The 22029-nt window shown below is 45.9% G+C and overlaps 7 protein-coding genes across 7 annotated transcripts; 3 read left to right on the top strand and 4 right to left on the bottom strand.

The window, feature by feature from the left end:
- Nucleotides 1-5950: 5950 nt before the first annotated feature.
- On the bottom strand, nt 5951-7144 carry F4813DRAFT_384208 (DNA glycosylase; the record flags this gene model as incomplete). The annotated part of the gene is made up of 2 exons (XM_049246049.1): nt 5951-5998; nt 6095-7144. 2 exons carry the CDS (start codon nt 7142-7144, stop codon nt 5951-5953), a joined length of 1098 nt encoding a protein of 365 aa, XP_049104589.1.
- A 409-nt stretch (nt 7145-7553) lies between these two features.
- On the bottom strand, nt 7554-8376 carry F4813DRAFT_341279 (uncharacterized protein). Its single transcript, XM_049241286.1, has one exon. The coding sequence runs from the start codon at nt 8261-8263 to the stop codon at nt 8099-8101; it is 165 nt and encodes a 54-aa protein (XP_049104588.1). The 5' UTR covers nt 8264-8376; the 3' UTR covers nt 7554-8098.
- A 586-nt stretch (nt 8377-8962) lies between these two features.
- Nucleotides 8963-10812, top strand: F4813DRAFT_4336 (glycosyltransferase family 62 protein). The gene is made up of 6 exons (XM_049248480.1): nt 8963-9290; nt 9358-9986; nt 10042-10101; nt 10154-10234; nt 10291-10425; nt 10478-10812. The coding sequence occupies exons 1-6, from the start codon at nt 9118-9120 to the stop codon at nt 10624-10626; spliced, it is 1227 nt and encodes a 408-aa protein (XP_049104587.1). The 5' UTR covers nt 8963-9117; the 3' UTR covers nt 10627-10812.
- Nucleotides 10813-11525: 713 nt separating this feature from the next.
- On the bottom strand, nt 11526-12742 carry F4813DRAFT_4386 (putative ubiquinol--cytochrome-c reductase). Its single transcript, XM_049248490.1, has 3 exons — nt 12231-12742; nt 11987-12149; nt 11526-11910 (listed from the first exon to the last, which is right to left on the bottom strand). The coding sequence occupies exons 1-3, from the start codon at nt 12350-12352 to the stop codon at nt 11815-11817; spliced, it is 381 nt and encodes a 126-aa protein (XP_049104586.1). The 5' UTR covers nt 12353-12742; the 3' UTR covers nt 11526-11814.
- A 1071-nt stretch (nt 12743-13813) lies between these two features.
- F4813DRAFT_4320 (mitochondrial carrier) lies at nt 13814-15478 on the top strand. Its single transcript, XM_049248478.1, has 2 exons — nt 13814-14528; nt 14591-15478. Exons 1-2 carry the CDS (start codon nt 13991-13993, stop codon nt 15403-15405), a joined length of 1353 nt encoding a protein of 450 aa, XP_049104585.1. The 5' UTR covers nt 13814-13990; the 3' UTR covers nt 15406-15478.
- Nucleotides 15479-17654: 2176 nt separating this feature from the next.
- F4813DRAFT_394824 (short-chain dehydrogenase) lies at nt 17655-18823 on the top strand (the record flags this gene model as incomplete). Its single annotated transcript, XM_049247613.1, has 3 exons — nt 17655-18291; nt 18361-18390; nt 18459-18823. 3 exons carry the CDS (start codon nt 17655-17657, stop codon nt 18821-18823), a joined length of 1032 nt encoding a protein of 343 aa, XP_049104584.1.
- Nucleotides 18824-18851: 28 nt separating this feature from the next.
- F4813DRAFT_341271 (uncharacterized protein) lies at nt 18852-20457 on the bottom strand. Its single transcript, XM_049241285.1, has 2 exons — nt 19874-20457; nt 18852-19802 (listed from the first exon to the last, which is right to left on the bottom strand). Exons 1-2 carry the CDS (start codon nt 20045-20047, stop codon nt 19335-19337), a joined length of 642 nt encoding a protein of 213 aa, XP_049104583.1. The 5' UTR covers nt 20048-20457; the 3' UTR covers nt 18852-19334.
- Nucleotides 20458-22029: the final 1572 nt, after the last annotated feature.

The raw sequence follows: 22029 nt of genomic DNA, 5'->3' as shown, positions 1-22029 counted from the left end.
AATCCGGCCTGGAGTAAATGGTGCAATTGACCAGGCAATAATCGTCCAAACTCTCGCTGGTCCCAGGCACACGAATTTCGGCCTAATTCATCTTCGCCATTGCAATCTGACAATTTGGGTCGACGGCCATAAGCTTGCCGATAAGGTAAAGTATGTCGTTCTAGTTCCCGTTGCCATGCGACGCCCACTCGAAAAGCGGACCAGCACCCGACTGGACGGTACAAATTGTCTGCCGAAGAACACGACTTTGCGTCCAATCATACGCGTCATTCCAGCCAAAAGCCCAATTTATATGGCCGAGAAGTGTACTGCGACGTTCACGAAGGGGAATAATGCCAATTGAACAAGTTATCATAGGAGAAACAACTAACCTGATAGTATTCTCTTAAGATCCAATTTCCAGAAATCTTAAACTTCAGACTAATCTGAATGACCCCAAGCACCTCTCGACGCGGTATTGTTAGATATCGTGTTGCTGTTTTGATTGGCTACTGATGATAGAAAAAGTTGTGGTTGCGAGGTTGCGAGAAAATGCAGTTGAACTCTAAGGCGATAAGTATTAAAGTGAGGAAGCTATTGAGCGAGTGCTCTTCCTGTTCTACGATGGGAATATGGACAAAACGAATGAATCCGAATGAGAAGAAAGAGGAAGATGGGTAAAAAAGGAGTTGGAGGGAAAGTCAGAACAAGAAAAGGCCGAAACGTTTTGGAATTCTACTTTAGATGGATGGCGTGGCTCCTTGGGATGTAGGGGGTGTGGGAAGAGTAAGAGAAGGGGGATTGGGGGGGACTTTTAAGGGGTTGGAAGGTACAGTGCGCGTATTTGATAAGGTACTACCCAACCAGATCCAATAGTAGGGGATAAAAATGGGGGCATAGACTAGGGGATCTTCATCAATTTCAAGCAAAGCAAGCAAGCTCGGCAAGCCATGGTCTGTTGCCAGGCTTACAGGTTCAGTTGCTCCTGCTATCCTGGTATGAAAAAAAAAGCAGCCGGAGCTAATTCACCTGTAATCCGCCCATACTATGTACATACATACGTATAGCATATATGTAGGTAGGTACCTACCTAAGTCATGTACCTTAGGTAGATTAACTGATCAAAACAGAAAGGGCAGCCAAGACCTACCTATGCTCAAGCAACCACCTGCAAGTATATGCGTATCTTTCTTTAGGTGTTGCACAGCTAACTCCTTTTCAGCATGTCTTCGTATTTACATCGTCACTAATGCATGTCATTCTTTTTTCGCCCTATCAGCACACCCGTCTTTCATGCAATTGGAAGAAACAGCAAGAGACTAGAATGCCGGAACATACATAGCATCCGTACATAGGTACCTAGGTAGGTAGACAGATATGCGCATTGTAAAGAGGGAGCCAAGATAGCAAGGGTAGTACCGTATGAATCATAAACACGATGCTGTAATCTTCATATCAAGTCGAATGCTTGGCGAGATTGGCTCCTCATTTTCCATATGTAGACCCAGTTCGGCAAAAGCAAGGAATAGCTGCATGGTTTATTCCGTAGAGCATCCACCTCCATCAATTCATATCGCAATTTATATCGGGGGATAGGCACCTTAGCGTATCATACGTATGAGACTAATATAACTGTTGCCCGCCGGTCTGATCGGTGTCAATTTTTACCCACCACGCCATAGTTAGAATCCACTCTCACCTTGATCTGATTCTGGAATCGTTTCTATGTCGTTTCACGTAGTGCCATTTCCCAGATTTCATCATTTATTAATATGTAGTGTATAGAAGCGCGGAACTGGACAGCTGAAATTTATAGCCTAGGCCTCTACGTAATACCAAGACCAAGCTTGTTTTTACAGCAAGTCTTTACCCATTCATATAACGTAGTGTGCCAGTACATAGTCCGATGCTGATCTTAGACTGTGATAGACTGGGTTGACGCATACATACTTACCATAGCAACAATCTCCCGTGCAGCTTGCAGGTCTTGACTACGTACATTCACCGTAACCCCATGTCGATTACCCCAATCGTGGTGTGGTTATCGCTCACATGCGAGAGCTATGTTCTCAGGATAGATATGTAGGTAGGTATATATTCTGCTTGATGCAACTTCGGTAGGTCCGCGCGAAAGCCATAGGTACTTGAAAGCACAGAAAGATAAGTTTATCATTTGGTATACGTGCATTGACAGGCGGATGGGTTTTTTCGTTTGAGTCTTTTGTCGGTTCTGCGGCAGGAATCATGTCATGATTGGTTCCCATCGCTTTCAATTATGGAAGAATCTCGATTCAGAATTAAATCTTTAAGGAAGCTCCATCCTGTTCTGTTCCCAACCGCGGCACGGGCTCGGATGCACTGTATTTGAACCCATTAATAGATGCCACCTCCCTACCGATGTCTGCTGTACCATGTATATCTATAGCCCCACACCCCCTTTCCAGACCGTGTATGTATCAATTAAGCTTGGCTCATCCTATTTTGGTGGCGCATATCGTCCAGGCACATTATAGAAAGAGGCTTGTGGTGTAGCATGGCAATGCATCCGTAGTGGATGCTAAGAAGCTTAGCTTTATACGCTAAACATGTATCTATGTATTCATTATTCTATGTAATAATCAATCCATCTTTCCCTACTCCTTTGTTGCTTGGAACACGCTTTTCGCAGCCGAAACTGCTGGAATAACACAATCCCGTCCAAGCAAAAATCCATAAAAATGCAACCTCCATTCAAATATCGTCAGCGGCGCTGCTTACGCGTCACTTGGACCGCAACTTGACCTGTTGTTGCTTGAACACGAGGAAAAACACATGTATTTTTCTTTTCGTATTTTGAGTAGTCGAATAAAACTCCACCTCATCGTGGCAATTGTCGACCGACGCAATCCCATTCGTTCCTTGTACGCACGCCGCTGCGTCTCGGCCCTCTTGATACCACGGGTCTGCGACAAAATTGACAGCTAGCGGCGTCTTTTCCTTGTCCGGACTGCGTCATGGATTAGCATCACCACACCCCATCTCCACGATATATACCAACGGCAATCTCATTAGCGTAAATAAATAAAAATGAGGCTCGAGAACGTGCTTTACTCGTAACAATTTATATATGTTAGGCTTTTAACAATGCCAATAGCCGACTCATCAAATTACGAAGAGAGTATATTTATCGTCAAGTTAAAGTGGCATGAGTCAATAATTAACCGAAATTGATTTGAATGTTTAGAATATTTTGGAGCACAAGCAGCTACGCAGCAACCCCTTGACTAAGACTACGTGACATAGGTAACCTAGGTAGATAGATAACAAATGTATTTCAATAATATTTATCTTGAATTCAATACTAATCTTGTAAGACTTGATACATATTCTTAGCGAGATCTTGAAATTGAAGTTGTCTTTAAATTGCTAAGCCTCCTTTAGGTAACCCCGAGTATCGTACCACCTGTATGTATTACATGTATCCAATCTCATTGCAGCTACCTATGTAACCGAATTTATTTCTTTCGGTTTTCTTTCGGTAACGTGACCCCTATACGAGTTTGCATACAACATGAAATGGTGCTTACACGGCAACACGGCCTATAAAGATACAGTACATAGCTAGGTAGATATATTAACTGGTTAGGTTAGATGTCTCTATACATAATATTAATAATATTAATGGCAATAGCAACGACAATAGCTAATACACCAGTTCCATATAGAATGTAAGCGACTATAATCAGATAACTTGGCCACTAAATGCCATCGTTCAGGAAAAGTCTCACTACGTCCACTTTGCTTGGACCTGGACAATGAGCCCAACGGCCTTAAGATATACAGAGGCGCTTCTCCTTTCAAGTGACATACATAACATGGCTTAGGCATACCGGGATGGAGGTCATCGTCAGTCTTAAGCCAAGATTGCTCACGAAGACTTATTCTACCGCCCTTATAAGTGGACTTGGCGAACTCGTAATACGAAGGGTCGAAAACATACGGCTCGTGACTTTTAACGCCAAAGCCATCGAGCAAATTGAACGCCATTTCATGTGTCCACGGCACGATTGATTATTCAGATGAATTCACAGTCATGCGTCACGGTCGCACAGTCGAGGGCCAGGGACACGGTGCCAATCCAGTTATCATAATGCAGAATGCGGTATCTACGAAGGTTTGAGGCGTTATTGTGAAAGTTCCTTTCTGGCTCAATCGATAGGAATCTCGACTCCGCTCGGAAAAGGAGGTGGCCAAAAGTTTCATCTGTCCTATCTAGAGAAGAGGCAGTCAGGTCAACGGGCTGGATTTTGTCAAAAGAAAACCTGCTCAAAAATGTATCAAGCCAGTCCATAAGCCCATCGTCCGAAGAGGGGGTCTGGTCTATGGGCAGCTCAACCCCTTTTGCATTGCGAAACCTCAGATTCTCAAGTTTCGATACAAATATCCTCGGTCCGTGCCCTCACTGTGCATCAACTGCTTTTCTAGCCGGATTCCACATCTGGCCCGTCCATTCCACCCAACTAGGCGGTCCGTCGAGTCGCCGTGATGGCCCAGTTTGGGTGCCAAGGTAGACAATAGGGGAACTGCTTGGCCGGAAGTCCACAAAAGAATATGTCGTTCCAATATCGACCCAAGGACCGGAGCACCCCTGAAATGGTGGGAAGTTTATCCGAGATACACGTGAAGTTCCGCTTGGTGTATGTATTCCTGGACTGCGGTGTTGTACAGTTCCCAGCATGAACCTGCAAGGGAGTCGCCGGGCATGTCCCATTGATCGAGTTTATGCGTGTACTTACTCGGATGGTCTGCAATGTCATTAGGGACGCGTGTACCGATGGTACATGAGAAGAATAACTGGGCAGATGTGAATATTATAAGCTTCCAAGATAACATGAGTTCCTGGCACGTCCATCCCCTTGAGTTCTACAACGTATTATCAATAGACACCCGGAGAGGAGGCTCACTAGCTATATAACGGATTCCTCGAGCAAAATATCTAACTCGTGGAGTGTCATGGGAGCGCAAGCAAGTAAGGCCTCTGCTTGGATCGGTTTCGCTCGCCGCCGCCGCCGCCATAGTTAATATTACAACACTAAACCGCCCTATCTATTTATGATATTTATATATCCCTGTCTTTGCGATCGTCCTGGACGATGCAAAGAGAAATAACCCGGAGATACCGCTCACCCAACTGCTGACATATATATATATATCTATATGTGTGTGATTCTTGTAGGCCTTTCACATCGCTGATTTTCTGGAAAGATGCTTTGGTTGCCTGAATGAATTTAGTCTTATTAGCGTGATCCCATACACATGACAAGGCGATATAACGGCATCTCAGTGGCGCAAGGGTTACTTGTCGGTGTTTTACATCAATGACGCGGAGCTTCTGTGGCTATCGATCCGATAAAAGTAAGCTATCCGCCGCCTTGAAGAGTAAGTTGCGGGTCCTTTCGTAAGTATTCTCATGGTATCCGGCGTATTTCAAAACGGAATGTGTCAGAATTGGCGATGTGGCAGCTGTGACTGTCTTGCGGAGCGCATAGTTGGTTGTCTTGATGATAGTACGAAAGTCGTCGAGATGGATGCTTTGGTGCTGGATGTCGCCGTACTCCCGCAGCGGGCCGTCTAGCTCAATATCTCTACATCTAACACAGAGACTTCTCTTCCTCGGATACAGGCGGGCTTTTAAGGCTGAGAACCATTTGTGTCTTCAAACGACCTCGATATAGTATGCTGCTCGTGTTTTCAAACGCGATACAAGCTTGTCCAAGCTAACGGGGGTTGTTATGTCGAGCTCTGCCCTGAGTGTAAGTGGACATCAAACTACTTATACCCTTATTAATCGAGAAGATGCCTTCTTTTGGACCATAGCAAGTGTAATTCAAAACTCGTTGATGATTGGCAAATGTACAATATCGGTGTACTTGACCTAGAACCTTAGCCAGTCCGAATTCTAATTAATGTTTGCCTAGGTAAGTAGACCATCTTATTCTAATGTACTTATGTCAGTTTCCTCGACTCTCCACATATACCACTGCTGACTGTTAGCTAATGTAGACAAAGGAACTTCAGGGGTAGATTGAGAAACGGGCTTCTAATATGTGTCAAACCGACGTGCTCTCATACGTACCATGAAGACACTCCTATATGGAGTAAACTTTTCAGATATTTCTTGCATCTCCTTTTCTGACATATACTTCCATTTCCCGCCCTTATTTTTTAATTTGGCCACATCGCGTCCGACAAACGCAGCCATACCTCTCTGTACCCCTAGGTCGCCCAAAGAGAAGACATCTAACCTCTTCAGTCCGAAACAAGCGAACATCTCGACGGACCAACGGCCAAGCCCTCTCACCGCAGTTAGTTTCTCTAACACAACGTCGTACGGGGCATCCAGTAGGATTTGAGCGCTCAGCTCGCCGTTAATGAACTTCTCTGCTAGTCCTTGCACATACTCGGCCTTCCGTTGTGAAAGACCCGCTGTGCGCAGCCGCTCAATGGTGCAAGCTGCAACCTGGGACGGGTGCGGGAATCTACCGCCGTTGTCAAACAGGTCAATAAACCGTTGCTTGATTGCCCTGGCCGCTGCCCCTGAAACTTGTTGCGAAATAATGCCACTGCATAGAGACTCGAAGGGATCGATCTTCTCATTCAACCCCTCTTCTGAGAAAATTCGACAGTGATGCTTCTCAATTAGAGGTTTCATCCGCTCGTCAACGCTGATGAGGTACTTGCATGCCTCTTCGAGGAGATTGGTCGTCGTTACCTGACTGGCTGACGCCTTAGATGGAGATATGTGCCTAGTCACGACTCGAGATGTCTCCGGCGAGAGAAGCGTTGCATTGGTGGCGTTTGGATCTGCTAGTCGCCTTACAGCTGCTGCTTTCGGTTTTGGTGTCTCGAACGTCTCGGCCGGCTTGCTCATGAGCAGCACGTTACTCGGAGTAGGCGTTGCGGGTGGGGGATCAACGGATTTCTTTTGAACACGACGCTTCTTGGGAGTTGTGGGCGCCGCTGCTGTTGTGCTTTTATCTACGGTTACGTTCGAGTTATGCTCTTGTGATGGATCTGACGTTGCTTTCCTCTTACGGCCCTTAGGTATTGGGGCAGAGGGAAGAATTGATTTTGAGTCTGAGGTTGTCGACATGGCGCTCAATCGCGTAGACCTACGGGTCGCCATATTCACTATTTGGTAATTATGTGATAAGTTCTGTCGTAGTAAGGGTGTAAACAAATATTTCCTGAAGCTACTGTGATATAAATGGCGTCTCTGTGCTGCAAAATATGTGAATGCGAATATCTGCGCTGACCTCACGATTGGCTTGCACAGATAGAAATGGGATTTTAAAACGATATTTTGGTAACTTCGAGGAGGCATGTGCAGTTTACGGAAGGAAGGCTTCACGGCGAAGTACGAGTCAGTAAGATGAGATCTGCAGCAATTAGTTATTCGATTAGTTGTTTAAGTGAGGATCATCGACTTGATTGCCGACTGCATAAAATAGAGAATAATTATAATTGAATGTTCTTAAGTCATTCTTTCGCATAAACTGGGAAATATAGAATATATATAATTACAGATTAAGTAAGGAATAAAGCATAACTCATCGGAACTTCTGATATGAAGTATGACTACCTAGGTACATGAAGTTTAACTTGCGCCTTTGCTTTGTCATCTGGAAGTAAGAGAAAACATGTCAGAGCCAATGAAAATAATTCGTCTCTGACTCATGTCAATAATAATCCCCACACGTGGTGGTGGTTGCCTATTATGTATGTAGCCCTGGTCTTTAGGTGAGATGGTTGTTTACCTCCTGGGGTTGTCGAGTCTTTATGTATTTAAGAAGTTAACCCTCGATCTCAAAGAGCCAGATCACCTATCCATTCTGTCGGTTCCGCAACCACACTTAGACTAATGATTGGCGTTGGACATATGCTGTTGGCGTAAATCTCGAAAGCCTGTTTCTTACAGGCCCAGTCTTAGCGCTGGGCCACGGATAGAATTCTCCTATGCAACTTACCGTTTCCCATGTCGCCTACCTACTATTTACGAGTATCGAACACAGACAAATAAAGGCAATTTAAGGAATCTAGCAAACCTATCTCGGTTGTTTGCTGAAAATGGTTAGCGAATTCAAAAAGGGTACGCTGTAGTGTACATATATAGTAGGTAAATAGCAATGTAATCTCTTACCCCTAAATTTTTGATGCAGTCTGAGCACGCACCAAATCCGTATAATAATAGAAACAAAGAATGTTGAAATACATGTATACTTGCCACTACGTATACAGAATTCATACACAAACGTTTATAAGGTGGTTTTTAATATCAAGTAATTGTTTAACTACCTGGTAGGTAAGTAGGTACATTAGGCATTTAACAAAATGTTGAAATTGTTAAGGAATATTATTATATTGCACTACCAAGTTATAGGTTAGGTATGTTATTGCCTCAAATATTATACTTATAGTTCCCGTGAAATCCTACTCCTGCATGTCTGCCTTCTACACCCATTCCCTCTTGGTACATGCATACATGCACTACTTGAAAACTGGAGGTAGGTACATCCAATACGTAGTTTACGCAATAGAGGTACATCATCAATATGTACCTAACGTACATATGCATTCTCGTTCTCCACTCCTACCTAAACCATAAGCCCCCGTAGTTGTGTTGCGTGCATCTCAAGCCGCCAGTGGTTCCAGGCCAGTTACGTTTCGTGTCAACTAAACCTACCAAAACCTACCAAAACCTACCACTGCGTGACCATCCCCATCTTGACTTTTTTCAACATAACCGGTTCGTCCAATTTGGAACCTGCCGCGCCAATTCATTTCATTAATCTTTGGTGCCGATTTTCATATATTCGCAATCAAGAGACAACCGCGATAGCGTAAGGCCGACCTTCTTATCTGCGATTTCGAGATTCATCTAATTATTACACTCGTTGATCCTGTAGATTTTCGTTGCCTAACCGCCCTTCTTACCATTGTGTTATCCCTTCCGAACCCTGGTACCCCGAACGAGGCCGGCCCCAGAAACGAGCAAGAGCCTGCCTCCCATTCGCATTTGACTTTCAACTCTCCCTTCATCCGCTTGTTATCGCGCAAAGTTAGGGTGGTGCTAAGGGCCGCCCGAAGAGCTCGTTTGCCATGCTTCTTCCTAAAGGTGGCATTACTTGGAAGTCTGCAAGGGCACAACTTCCACGCACCAGAGCGATCTGGATCTTCTTAACAAGAACCCGCGTGCTCCTTTCTATCGCTGTCGCCGGCATCATTTTATTACTATGGCGCGGTATCAGAACCTCGGCAAGCGAGATGCAAAGGTATCATTCCATTTCATAATACTCATTCTAACCCTACATCTTACTGACATGCCTGGCCTTTCTACAGCTTCTACTGCTGGGGACCTTCAAAACCACCAATGGATATGACACTCAACGAACAACAGGCGTGGAACGCTCACCTACAAACTCCTGTTATATTTAATCACCATGCTCCGATTACCATCAACGAGTCGTCGATAACACATGTCAACCTCAATGGAATTAGGTCTACGCGCCAAGCTATCGACAACAACGAACGAGTACTCCTACTCACACCCCTTAAGGATGCCGCGCCGTACCTCTCAAAATACTTTGAACTTATTGCTGAGCTGTCGTATCCTCATCGCCTTATCGACCTTGCGTTCCTCGTTGGGGACTCGACTGATGACACTCTAGGTGTGTTGGGTATGGAGCTTGATCGCATCCAGAAGCGCCCCGACAACATCCCGTTCAACAGCGTAATGGTTGTAGAAAAGAATTTCGGTAGTCAACTTAGCCAGTCTGTTGAGGATCGACATAGTTTTGAGGCTCAGGGTCCACGACGAAAGGCCATGGGTCGCGCTAGGAATTATTTGCTGTCTGCTGCATTGAAGCCAGAACATTCTTGGGTATATTGGCGCGATGTCGACATCGTAGATAGCCCTAAGAGGATCCTCGAGGACTTCATCGCTCACGATCGAGACATTCTAGTTCCCAGTATGATTTTCCCATCAGAAATTATATCCAAGGCCCTTCTACTAACATGATATAGACATTTGGTTCCACCGTTATGAAGGCACAGGGGATAACAAATACGATATTGAAGGCAGATGTAAGCATTCCTTTGGGGGTGATTTTAGTATTAAGACTAACGTTAAATGCAGTCGACTATAACTCTTGGATTGAGTCAGACAAAGCTCTGAAACTTGCCTCTAAACTAGATAAGAACATAGTTCTGGCAGAAGGTATGATTCTGTTCTAGAATTTTGACTCTAGTCACTAACACATTATCGCCTCGAAGGTTACAAGCAATATGACACGGGTAGAACATACATGGCGCGGATGGGCGATTGGCGAAACGACCCGGATGAGGAAATTGAGCTTGATGGTATCGGCGGCGTTAACATCCTGGTGAAGGCGGATGTTCATCGATCAGGTTTGTTCTCCACACCAATCAAGGAGACGAAGACTAATAGAGACTTGTATAGGTATCAACTTCCCATGCTACGCATTTGAAAATCAAGCCGAGACAGAGGGTTTCGCAAAGATGGCCAAAAGAGCAGGTTACGAAGTCATCGGTCTGCCTAATTATGTCGTCTGGCATATTGACACAGAAGAGAAGCCAGGGAACGCATAGACTAGCGGCACCCGGCTTTTTGGAAACGAAGCATTTTAGAATAATATTTCCTTATCTAACATACTCGCATTCCTTCAGTGTACCAAATTGGTCCGCCAATCTCGAGCATTCGACGTCCAGGCGAGACAGGGAACGTAATACTTGTACGAGCAACTCACGAAACACGCTACATTACTGCATCAAAATACCAGCACCGTCAGATACGTTGGGCAAAGAGGCGTTGGGAAGGGATAGGATAAATCGATCCTCGCGCCGTTTAGCTTTTTTCTTATTCTTTTCTCTGGCATAGCGTTCGAAAGGGGGAGTGGAAGTCCGGTAACTCATACTAACAAGCGCGCTTCAACCTTGAGAATCAACTCTCGCAGCTTTCATCACGCACTTCCCACCTCGACGTTCCGCGCCTCATATATATTGGTTGGTCGGTCGGTCGGTTGGATGGTTGGTCGAGCTGGTTGGACTTGTATGTTTGTCGTGCTTAGGAAAGGCCACGATGACATGTTATGACCGGGGCGTCTATGAGCTTTCTGTAATAGAATCTGGCTGTTCATATTGCCTCCAGACGGATCCTGGAGGCAGGCAAAGGCGCCGAAATGTGCGCATGTGGGACGTGTTGCACGGAGTTTTGTTGGCTAACTGCTGTTGTGACATCTCACTGGCAATATAGCTTGTACAGGGGTTTGAACCTCAGCCGTAGAGAACTACTGTTTTCAGGAGTCCGTAGGGTATCGAAAGCGCTGTTCAGCGGATAACCTAGCAAAACTAATATATGCAAAGTGTTGCATGTGTATGCCCTTATGCCAGTGTTTAATACGTAGACGTGTAACTCTCTGGTTGTTTAATACTACACACTAAGTAGGTTAGGTAGTTACCAGGTATTCATCAAACCTGGTGACTTTGTCAAGTAGACCTAGTATATAGACGTTATGCGCCACGGTTTATCGTCAAGGCTACACGTTAAATCCATAAAGTACCAAGAGTCAAAGATCGGAATTCGCTACACTCTTGGACTGTCATTGTACGGGTTGAGGGGAGACGAAAAGGTCTAGGTATATACAGGTATGATATCTTGGAACGTTCAATTCGTCGGTACAACCTGGACTCCTTTGCGGACAAGCTTGTCCAATCACTCTATTCTTCTCATTAACGCAGGTTTAATTGTACAATTTTGCCGTTCGACGCTATTTCTATTTAATGGTTTCGAACGATGGTCAGAGTGTCCAAGGCCTGCTTCTCCTTCTCCTCAGCGTAGATCTGGTCGATCAACGGTTGCAGGTACGGGACGTCCTATTCCACGCATTCTGTTAGCACGGGTGTTTTGAAGGGTATCGCATGGTTCTGTTCAAGCAGCGTCTCGGCTTACCTCCTCGGGCTTGGTCCACTCATCCTTGGGGAGCAGCTTGTGGACGGTGCTGGCCTGGAACGCACGGCGGAGTCGGTAGACACGGTCGTAAGCTTCTTTTGGCGGCAGGCGCTTCAATGCCTTGATGACGTTCTCGTCCTCCTCGACAATCAGATCATCGGCTCTGCAATGAAAGAAGTTAGTAATCCGAACTTATCAACCATTATGACCATCATCGGGCTCTCAATTGGGAGTATTTGCGTACCGAAGACCGAGTTGGCGGTACCCGGCGGCATTTGTGTACCAGCTTGCGATGGGCTTGAGCATGTTCTTCAGCCAAGGCCGCTTGACAATGAAGGGCGCGAGAGTCGCATAAGACGTAGCCATTGTGACGGTTGGCAGGTGTGTCTGGCGGTATGAGGAACTCCCGAGAATCGTGATGTATTTTGTCGTGAATTGAGGGCGTTAGCTTGATTATCGGATTTGATGTTCCAAAATGGCTCTCTCTCGATTGGACGAGTCACGTGATGCACCGCACCCTTGGGTAAGTGCTCCGGAACGGGGAACTTGGCCCTCGGATCCATTCGAACCTACCTAGATACTAGGTACCTAGGTACCTTAATTGTACCTCCCCTCTTCCACTCTTAATAGAAGAATGTACCAGGCCATAGAGCCTCCATCTTATGCTGTGTATCCCATCTGAAGACCTGGCGTCATCATACTAGTTATGTAGAATATCGGGACAAAGAAGTATTTGACTCAATGTGACCATACTCAGTACCATTAGTACTCGTTCTAATTTACTGTTGTATCTTTTTTCTAGTTATAGCATTAGCATCTTATGTTTAGTAGTCTAATCAGAGGTACATGTGTATGTACCCTTAAAGCTTAATCCATGCAGACCCCAATTGCCAATTGGAGGTCTAATACCTACATAAGATGTGCAATTGCGGGAATGAGCAAAGTACCTATAACCTATTTGTTACAAGCGAGGTACACGGAGATAGTTAAAGGCAATCGGATAGAATACCTACCTACCTACATACGTCAGAGGCAGCTTCAATTCCTTGCTGACAACATAAATGCTTACCTCTTACACATACGATTTAGTCCCTACCTCAGTAGGGGCTACTTTTACAGCACTTCTAATCTCAACAAAGCAAAGCACATCACTGAACTAGAGTCAACTAAAGTCACATCTATATAAATTACCGCAATCTTGTTGTGTTCCCTAGCTCGTTTATTTTTATTTTTTATTTTTTTACTTTTTATTTTTTATTCTCCCCTGGTCTAGCCTTTGTCCTTAACCTAGGTTGTTAGGTACCTAACTTACCTACATACATGCTATCGATACGATTGTCTTGTCTTGTCCACCTCATTCCCGCGCTAAAGTTGATGTAATCTACCTGTTCGTCGGGTAGACTCTTTCTCCTTCGATTTGATCCATATCTAATCCCAATCACGTTTGACGATTTAGAGCGACCTTAGCGACCCAGCGACCCAGCGACCCAGCGACCCAGCGACCCAGCGACCCAGCGACCCCAGCGACCCGCCAACCCGCTTAGCTTTTTCGCTCTAGTTAGGATAAGTCCGATCCTCTGCTTCGGACTTGATACATACATAGCAATTCGACTCAACAATTCTCCATCACCATCCCTTCGCACCCCCATTTTCTTCTTTCTATCGGCCGCTTTTACATACGCCTAGTCGAAGCTCTATCTCACTCGCTCGACGGGCGCTCTTACGAATGTCAATGGCATGTGATAGACGGTAGCTGCTGGGTCGACGGGACGGTGGATTTGCGAGGGTGCATTCCCCGCACACCGCACACCATCACGACTCTTCTAGGCCGGACTCGAGGCGAACCCATCTTTCGTCTAGTACGCCACACCTGTCTTCATTGCCGCTTTTCCAGGTCACGCCGCCCGCCTTAGACACGTTTTTGCTTACCGGGGCCTCTGAATCGCCTCCAGAGGCCCCGTCTCCGATTTCCGTCCTACTCGGACTCACCTACCGGACAAGGGCATGTCTCACGACGAAGCTCAAAGTAATTCGACGGGACCGTCGTCACACAATCCCGCAGAATATGGGGTTTTCTCCCATCGCTCCTCTCCGACATCTACTTCCACCGTTTCGTCGGCGAACACCCCTCACCAAGAAAACCAGGGCGCTTTGGCTTCCGCGGTAGCAGCGATGGAGTTGCACGATTCTACAGGTCTGGGTTTGGTAGAAAGATGGGCTGCGGGCGCGTCCGATGCTCAGTTTAATGCTTTGTCGGGAGCCATAGGCGGCTTCACTTCCGGCATCGTCACTTGCCCACTCGACGTTATTAAGACAAAGCTACAAGCTCAAGGAAGATTTATACCTGTAGACAAAGGAAGATATGTTGGGCACCATAGGGTCTATTCGGGTCTTGTGGGTACGGCGAATATCATATGGAGGGAAGAAGGTTTGCGCGGCATGTACAGAGGTTTAGGGCCTATCATTCTTGGCTACCTGCCGACTTGGGCTGTTTGGTTTACCGTTTACAACAAGAGCAAGGTTTTCATGGCTGACAATAAGCGTAAGTTGTTCTGCGCAGACCCAAAATGAAACCAACAACTGATTACTTCGTTCGTTCTATAGTGCAGAAAAATCAGTTCTTGATCAACTTCTGGTCTTCAATCATAGCAGGGGCTAGCAGCACGTTGGTAACGAACCCAATATGGGTAATTAAAACCCGACTTATGTCACAGTCTGCTACAGGATACAACAGACAATTATCCATGTTCCCGCGATCAGGCAACACGCCAACCTCCAGGCCAACTATCGACTCGCCCTGGCACTACCGTTCAACTCTCGACGCTGCGCGTAAAATGTACTCTTCCGAAGGTGTATTATCATTCTATTCTGGACTTACCCCAGCACTCCTAGGCTTAACGCACGTCGCTGTGCAATTTCCTGTTTACGAATTCTTACGGATGAAATTTACCGGTCAGGCCATGGGTGAAATGGGCGGTGACAGTCAGCAGAGTCACTGGTTTGGTGTGCTCTCTGCGTCGATATTATCCAAAATTATGGCTAGCTCGGCCACGTATCCGCACGAAGTGATTCGGACAAGACTGCAAACGCAGAGGCGGCCGACTCCTGGGAGTGAATATCTACAAGGCCTAGGGGTCTCGGAGTCTACACCCGGCAGTCGGAATCACATACCGAATAGTGAATGCAGTGTTTCCCCCGAACCTAAATATCGGGGCGTGGTTATGACATTTCGGACTATTCTACGAGAGGAAGGATGGAGAGCGTTCTACGCAGGCATGGGTGTCAATATGATGCGAGCTGTTCCAGCAGCAACGGTAACGATGATGACATACGAGTTCGTGATGAAGACATTACATCGCGTGCAGGTCGAAGGTCAGGAAAAGAAGAATTCGAATAAGGCGACGGTACGCGAACCATGAGTGATATTTAGACGATGCAAATCGGCATTTGCACATGTTAGGAAAAACATATTCTTACGCCGTGAGAATGTGAGGCTAGAAGGGCCGATTCTCATTGTGTTACAAGAGAAGAAAAGAAATATAGCTGGTTGGTACAAAAACTGGCTTCATGGGCCCGGGCGGTTTGGGGTTGGTCTAGATACGATACCCTTCTTTGTAGGTATAGATGCACCCAGATCACAATGCAAATAGTAAAGCAAGTACTACTCTACCAATTCTGGTTGCTGGTGTGGATGTTGAATCGACGGCTAAAGTATTCCTCATTTTAGTTCGTTCCATCAAATGAACCTGGCCTTCTGATAGCCCACAACGAACTCAACACTTGTTTGAAATTATATTCTTTCGATGTTAGTGAAAGAAATATAGGCACAAGTATATTTGCAGTAGTTGTTTAATTACCAAATAGGGGCCATATACAATAACATACTTGATAGTTGTCCTCGCTATCATCTCTCCAAATGCCCAGTCAACATATACTGGGAACTCGTTTTATCTTAAGCGAGTAGTACGACGAAGATATGTGTGTATGTGTGTGGAAGGGAGAGGAAAGATAGAAGATGGCTGTCGAACTGTGTATAGCAAAGCTGTCATGACCAATACGAGTTCCCCCTGGGATAAACTTGCCGTCGACTATGAAATAACCAGTGTTAGTTGTTTCTAATTTAGAGAAGATTAAACCTGTTGGGTTGGGTTGTGATGTTGTTACTTTGTAGTCTCCGTCTACCTCGTGGGAGCGTCCTGTAAGCGTAGTACTGGATCACAATTACTTATATCTCCTCCAGGAGGATCGACCTTTACGAGGAGGCTTGAGAAAGGAGTATTGATACGAAGGCCTTCATATATCACAGCCTTCAACCCACTACTATTAGAACGAGTAATCCGACCCCTTTTCTTTTTCTATATATATTCGTACCTGTAGATATTCTAGCTTCATCTATATCTTCTCGTTTAAAGCAAGCACGAAGCAACGATAGTAAGCTAAGCATAGTCCCACAAGTGGCTGAGATAGTCTTACTAGTATGTCTTGCCAGCACTTAACATCAGATCCAAAACGTTCCTCAGAGGTAACAACCTGGGCAATTCTTTATACGCCAGAATCGAGTTGGTTTCGAGGAGACTACCCAAACTTCTTATAAGTACTTATCCCGTCATTTTCTCTCTGACATTCTTATCCGTAGGTTTTGGCCCAAGTAAACTAAGAAAAGTCTTGCTTAAACACCAGCCCAGGGAGACAGGGAATGTCAAACAATGCCGACAAAGGGTTTACAGCAGTCTCCATAGACTCAACATGGCCATGCACATCCGAGCCCGTCCGTAATCAACTGCTTATCGACACTTGCTATTGGGATCTCCTTATTCCTATACCCGGACGACATTCGCGTCTTTATCTTAGTATGCTTAAAAACTTGCGAAGAAACCTCCTACCCGATAGCACACGGGGTGTTGTCTTCATGTGCCGTGTTAATCGATATATGATTAGGGAATACCTTGCAGGATGGCGTCGTGTATATAACTCTCTAGGTCGAGGAGTGACATGCTGGCAAGAATCTACTATCTAAAGGGCTTGAGCCACGCTTAAAAAGGAACAGATAATCTTCATATTCCCCAAGTAATATATCGCAGTCGTTCCCATGAGCTTAGCTCTACGCAGTGTAGAGCCTCCGTGGACTATGTACCATCCGTGGTGGATAAGTAATTCCTACATATGCGCCCCAATGCTACCTCTTCGGATTTAATATTTATATGATACTGCAGTATTTTATTGGCTCGATATTGCCAAAGGTCCCATCTGTCTTCTGCATGTGTTAGGGGTTCTGCTGGAGTTAAGACATGGGTCCTGGGAACTTATGGAGACAAGGCTACTGTGGTTTCAACCCACTCGTATTCAGATAGTTACTCTACGTATCGTAGAACTAATACTGGGTTATGACTCTTCATATCTATAGCAGATCATGGGATAAAACGATAAGTGAAATCGTGCCATCTCCTTATGAAAATGATAAGTGGGAGGTAGACCGCTTCTTTGCTTCCGCTTCTTTGCTCCCGCTTGTTTTCTACTCGTCTTCATGCCTACCTACCTAATGTATAAGCGAAATCATACTTTACCTAGTTTCGTAAAGCTCCCTTTACAACCCAAGCGAGGGCATAAAATATCCTCTACGTAAGAACCAGGTCGTTGAGTTAGAGCCACACGAGCACCGGTTCCTACTATGGCAATGGTATCACGAGATCCCTTCCAACTCACCGGCCGCTATGCTGAGCGTAGCAAATGGGAAGTAATCAACGGCCCAGGAGACTCCCGACCAACTGGGCGAAATGTAGTCGAGGATGAGAGTCTCATCGGAGCCATGGGCGACAAGGTCATTCTCATTACGGGCGTGTCTTCCGGCATGGGGCTTGAAACCGTTCGAACTTTAGCACCAACAGGCGCCACCATCTTCGCAACGGCGCGGAATCTCGACAAAGCGCGGGAGGCACTCGGGACTTCTCTCCTCGAGACGGGGCGCGTGCACCTCCTGTTCATGGACCAGACCGACCTTTCGAGCGTCCGCAAATGCGCCGCTGAATTCCGGCAGCAAAGCGCTGGCAAGCTAAACGTTCTGATCAACAATGCTGGCGTCATGAAGACACCTGAAAGTCGTACGAAGGATGGCTTTGAACTGCAGTTCGGGACGAATCATCTATCTCACTTCCTCCTCTTCTACCTGCTGAAGGATCTTCTGCTTGCCAGTTCGACTGCAGAGTTCCACTCACGCGTGGTGAATGTTTCGTCGTTAGGCCATCGCTACAGCGGTGTAAGTTTTGACAACTTGAACCTTGAGGGTGAATACGAGGGCTGGACCGCATGTATGTAAATACATCTTCTCCTTATCGGGCATATAAGTGATACTAGAAGACTAACGCTCATCCTGGCAGACGGACAATCTAAGACGGCCAATATCTACAGTAAGTATAATACTTTCCTTTAGCCTTTCCTTCTTAATTCCAACCGGCAGCTCGCTAAACCAAAGCAGTGGCAACCCAAATCGAGCGGCTCTACGGCGCACAGGGCTTGCACGGGTACAGTCTCAACCCGGGCTGCTTCGTCAGTCCCAACCTGCAGAAATTCTGCCAGGAAGAGATGAAGGCCGCAAAGAGCAACGAGCGGATAATGAAGTATTTCGTCAGTCTAGAGCAGGCGTGCGCAACCTGCGTCTATGCCGCCATCTCGAAAGAACTAGAGGGCAAAGGAGGGTTGTACCTCGAGGGCGCGTCAGTGGCTGGCCCCGCGCCGGCGGATGACGATGTGATTGAGTTTGGGTATGGCGACTGGGCGTTTGATCGTGAGAAAGAGGAGAAGTTGTGGGAAGTTAGTAAAGGCTTGGTTGGTGTGGAGTGATAGACACATAAATCTCAAAGCTACAGTGTTGATAATAGATAGCCAGCTTATAATCGTGATGCTATATTGTAATGCTATATTGTAGTCTTCAAAACATACTTCGGTTACAGTTGTAGAGCAGCAATTCTTGCACCATATTTGATTTGCTTTATACAAACATCAAGCCAGTTGGATGAAACACAGCACACAAATTGAAGCTCGCACAAGAGAGGCTATTCCTTCTTTTTTTTTCTTTTCCTTTTTCTGCGACTTGACCATGTCGCTCTTGGATTCGTGTTGCGCATCATCGATACGATCAACTGACTCTCTCTACGTTCAAAAAGATTGACCTTTTTCCGCTCTCGCTAACAAAACACACAAACAAATTCATTAAATCAACATATCGCAAACCGGTCCCGAAGCACTTCCAGAACCGCCCGCTCGATGCCGTATCCCGGCAGAGCTTGAAAACATGTCATAGTAACCGCCTCCCCTACCAATCGGATTCGTGACCATCGTGAGCCAGCACGCGTTAAAGAGCAATGTTGCCTTTATTTCTACCCATCACGTCGTCGACCAGGCCGTTCCACATATTCGTAAGCATGCCCTGCTCTTGCTCTTGTTTGGACTCTTCGTGGACGAACTTCAGCTCGACACCGTCGATGCCCATGCCTTCTACCTCGGTAAGGGCAGATGGGGATACGAGCTCCGGGTTTGCAGCAACGATGCTGATTTGGGCGGGGGCAACAGGGCCGTCTGTTGCCTCAGGGGTGTGGTGAGTGACGAAGTTGTCGGGGAGTAAAGGGACACGGAGGTGGACGAATGGGTCGTTAGACGATCCCTGAAGAGCAGCTGAGCCCGGGAAGAAGATATGGTCCATCGTGGTGGCATCGGCCTGAGTAGCTTTAGGAGCACTCGAGGCGAAGCTCTGCATTAAGCGCATTTTGCGAGGTGGAGGATGAGGACGGTTTGATGATCGCGTGTACAGGTGGCGGGAATGCTGATTGGTTGTTAGTCACTTACAAGTTGTTCTCTTAAGCTAGCGAACGAGGTGCATAGTTGTGTACTTACATCCGGATCTATGTTCCTCTCCTTGAGGAGGTCTGCATATTTCCTCGACAGAGGAGCAGCATTTTTAGAGCCGGTAAGTAATGTGTTGGACTTGGGCACAGAGGCCGCAGCTGTGGTGCTGATTGAGCGGATGAGCTTTGAAGCCGGAGCTGTAAGGCGGGGACCAGCAGTCATGGTTGGAGCTTTCGAAAGGAGTTGGAGCTCTAATATGCACGGACCAGTATAGGTATGTTAAAGATGTTACTATGTAAGCTTAGAGAAATTGGGATGAGAAATTGGATTGTCGGAAAGTTCAATGGCTTGATACAAAAGGTAGAAAAGAGAACAAAGGAGGTAAAGAAGAGGGGGAGGTATGGGATGATTATGAGTAAATAGGTACGATAGAGGTACGATAGAGGTACGATGGGTGGCCCTTATTGTTGAGAGGATCGGAGGTCCGGGGTATGTAGATAGGGTGAATAGGCGGTAGGGTGAGCTGACAAGGACCTGGTTGTCTGATGTTGTAGTGTATCTGTGTATGTAGGCTGGTAGGAGGTCTAAACGTATGTACACAACCTAAGGTAGGTATGGTACGACTTGTGGTATGTATTGTACATAGTATATATGCACGAACGTATGTATACACTATATATGCACGAACGGCGGGGGACGGGATGATCGTGTTACCTATTCGACAGTCTTGATTCGTCCGAGGCCATAGTGCCTATAACACCCCGACTAAAACAAGTAAGTCTGATATAAAAAGCCAAGGGCGGCAGATGGAGCCTTGCCTTGCCTCTAACCTAGGAAGTTTGCGTGACAGACCTATTGTTCTCATATACCAAACTTAAAACGGCCAAGATACAATTCACAGTTGACTACCATGTAGTTGTGACAGTTTTGGCATCAGAATAGCGGTGGCATGATGGTCTTGTAACCGATATCCAAACTCGCCAATGAGAAGGTATCATGCACATATTTGAAAAGATAGATACATATGTATACATATAGGTATAATAGAACCGCCAAGACTATGACCAGCATTGATGTACAATACATACATACATACATACATACATACATACATACATACAAGATCTCGAATGGGTCGTATTCCATTCTTCGTCGCGGGACTTCACTGACAGCTTCCCCTTGTTCTCCCACCCGTTGAGAAGCGGAGCTTTCCTTCAAAGAACACCGCCCAGGTGCCGAGCCAAATTACCCCGGATAGGTACCTAGCGATCCGTATCATCCCCCGGTGATCCTATAGCCCTAACTGGTTTAGCGCCGTAGTCAACAAAACTCCAAGTCGAATCATTTGTTGTCTCGTCTCCCATTTTAAGTAAAGCTTACATGGCTATTTGCTTGGCGTCTGTTCTAGAAGAAGCTTATTAACATATATGTATTTGAACAAGAAAAAGGAGGTCGAGGAGGTCTACATACATATCATTATTTACGAACTCTTAGAACGAAAGCGGAATTATGCTATTGATTCATAATTAATACAGTATACATATAGTAATACATATTGTAACTACGATAGGTCGGTTTATAAAGAGCTCTCGGGAGTGTCTGGACTTTCAAAAAGAAAAGAAGAAAAGAAGAAAAGAAGAAAAGAAGAAAAGAGGGTTACGGTCTTAAGTGTCGGCGATAAGGCATCTGTGAGATACTCCGGCTACCGACGATTGCGCGGCATGGTAGGCCACCTATGACCCAGATGGTCTATGTATGTATCCCGCGTGGGTGTCCGTCGGGAATAGCTTCTGGCTACCTAGGAGTGTACTACATAATTTAGAGGATTGCGTCGGGCGTGTCTAGATTGTGTACTCTAAACACACGACCAGCAGAGTTATTGCAGAAGTTGATTGAAATATACTTTAATCCTTCGGTTACGTGGGTACGTCAGCGCAACCACCATATCAGTCTATAATCTTACCCGGGAGCTCCAAGGATGACGCCGTTGGAATGTAGCCTACTGGGAGCGTTTCTGTTGCGGCATTTCCCTACGCATCTAAAAGGATGTTATCCTCGCTACCGGGTAGCTCGGTGGTAACTCGAAGCGAGTCATGCAAGAGTTATCATACTGCCATGCTTAATGCATCTGGACTTGGCTGGATTCTGACCCTTGGTTCAGTTAGTTGATACCAACGTGATCACATGTGAGTATGGCAAAAGAT

This window comes from Daldinia decipiens, assembly GCF_022478715.1.
Source record: "Daldinia decipiens strain CBS 113046 unplaced genomic scaffold F4813scaffold_1, whole genome shotgun sequence".
NCBI lineage: Eukaryota > Fungi > Ascomycota > Sordariomycetes > Xylariales > Hypoxylaceae > Daldinia > Daldinia decipiens.
Note: the sequence above shows the minus strand (reverse complement) of the source record. Positions and strands in the feature narration are given on the sequence as shown.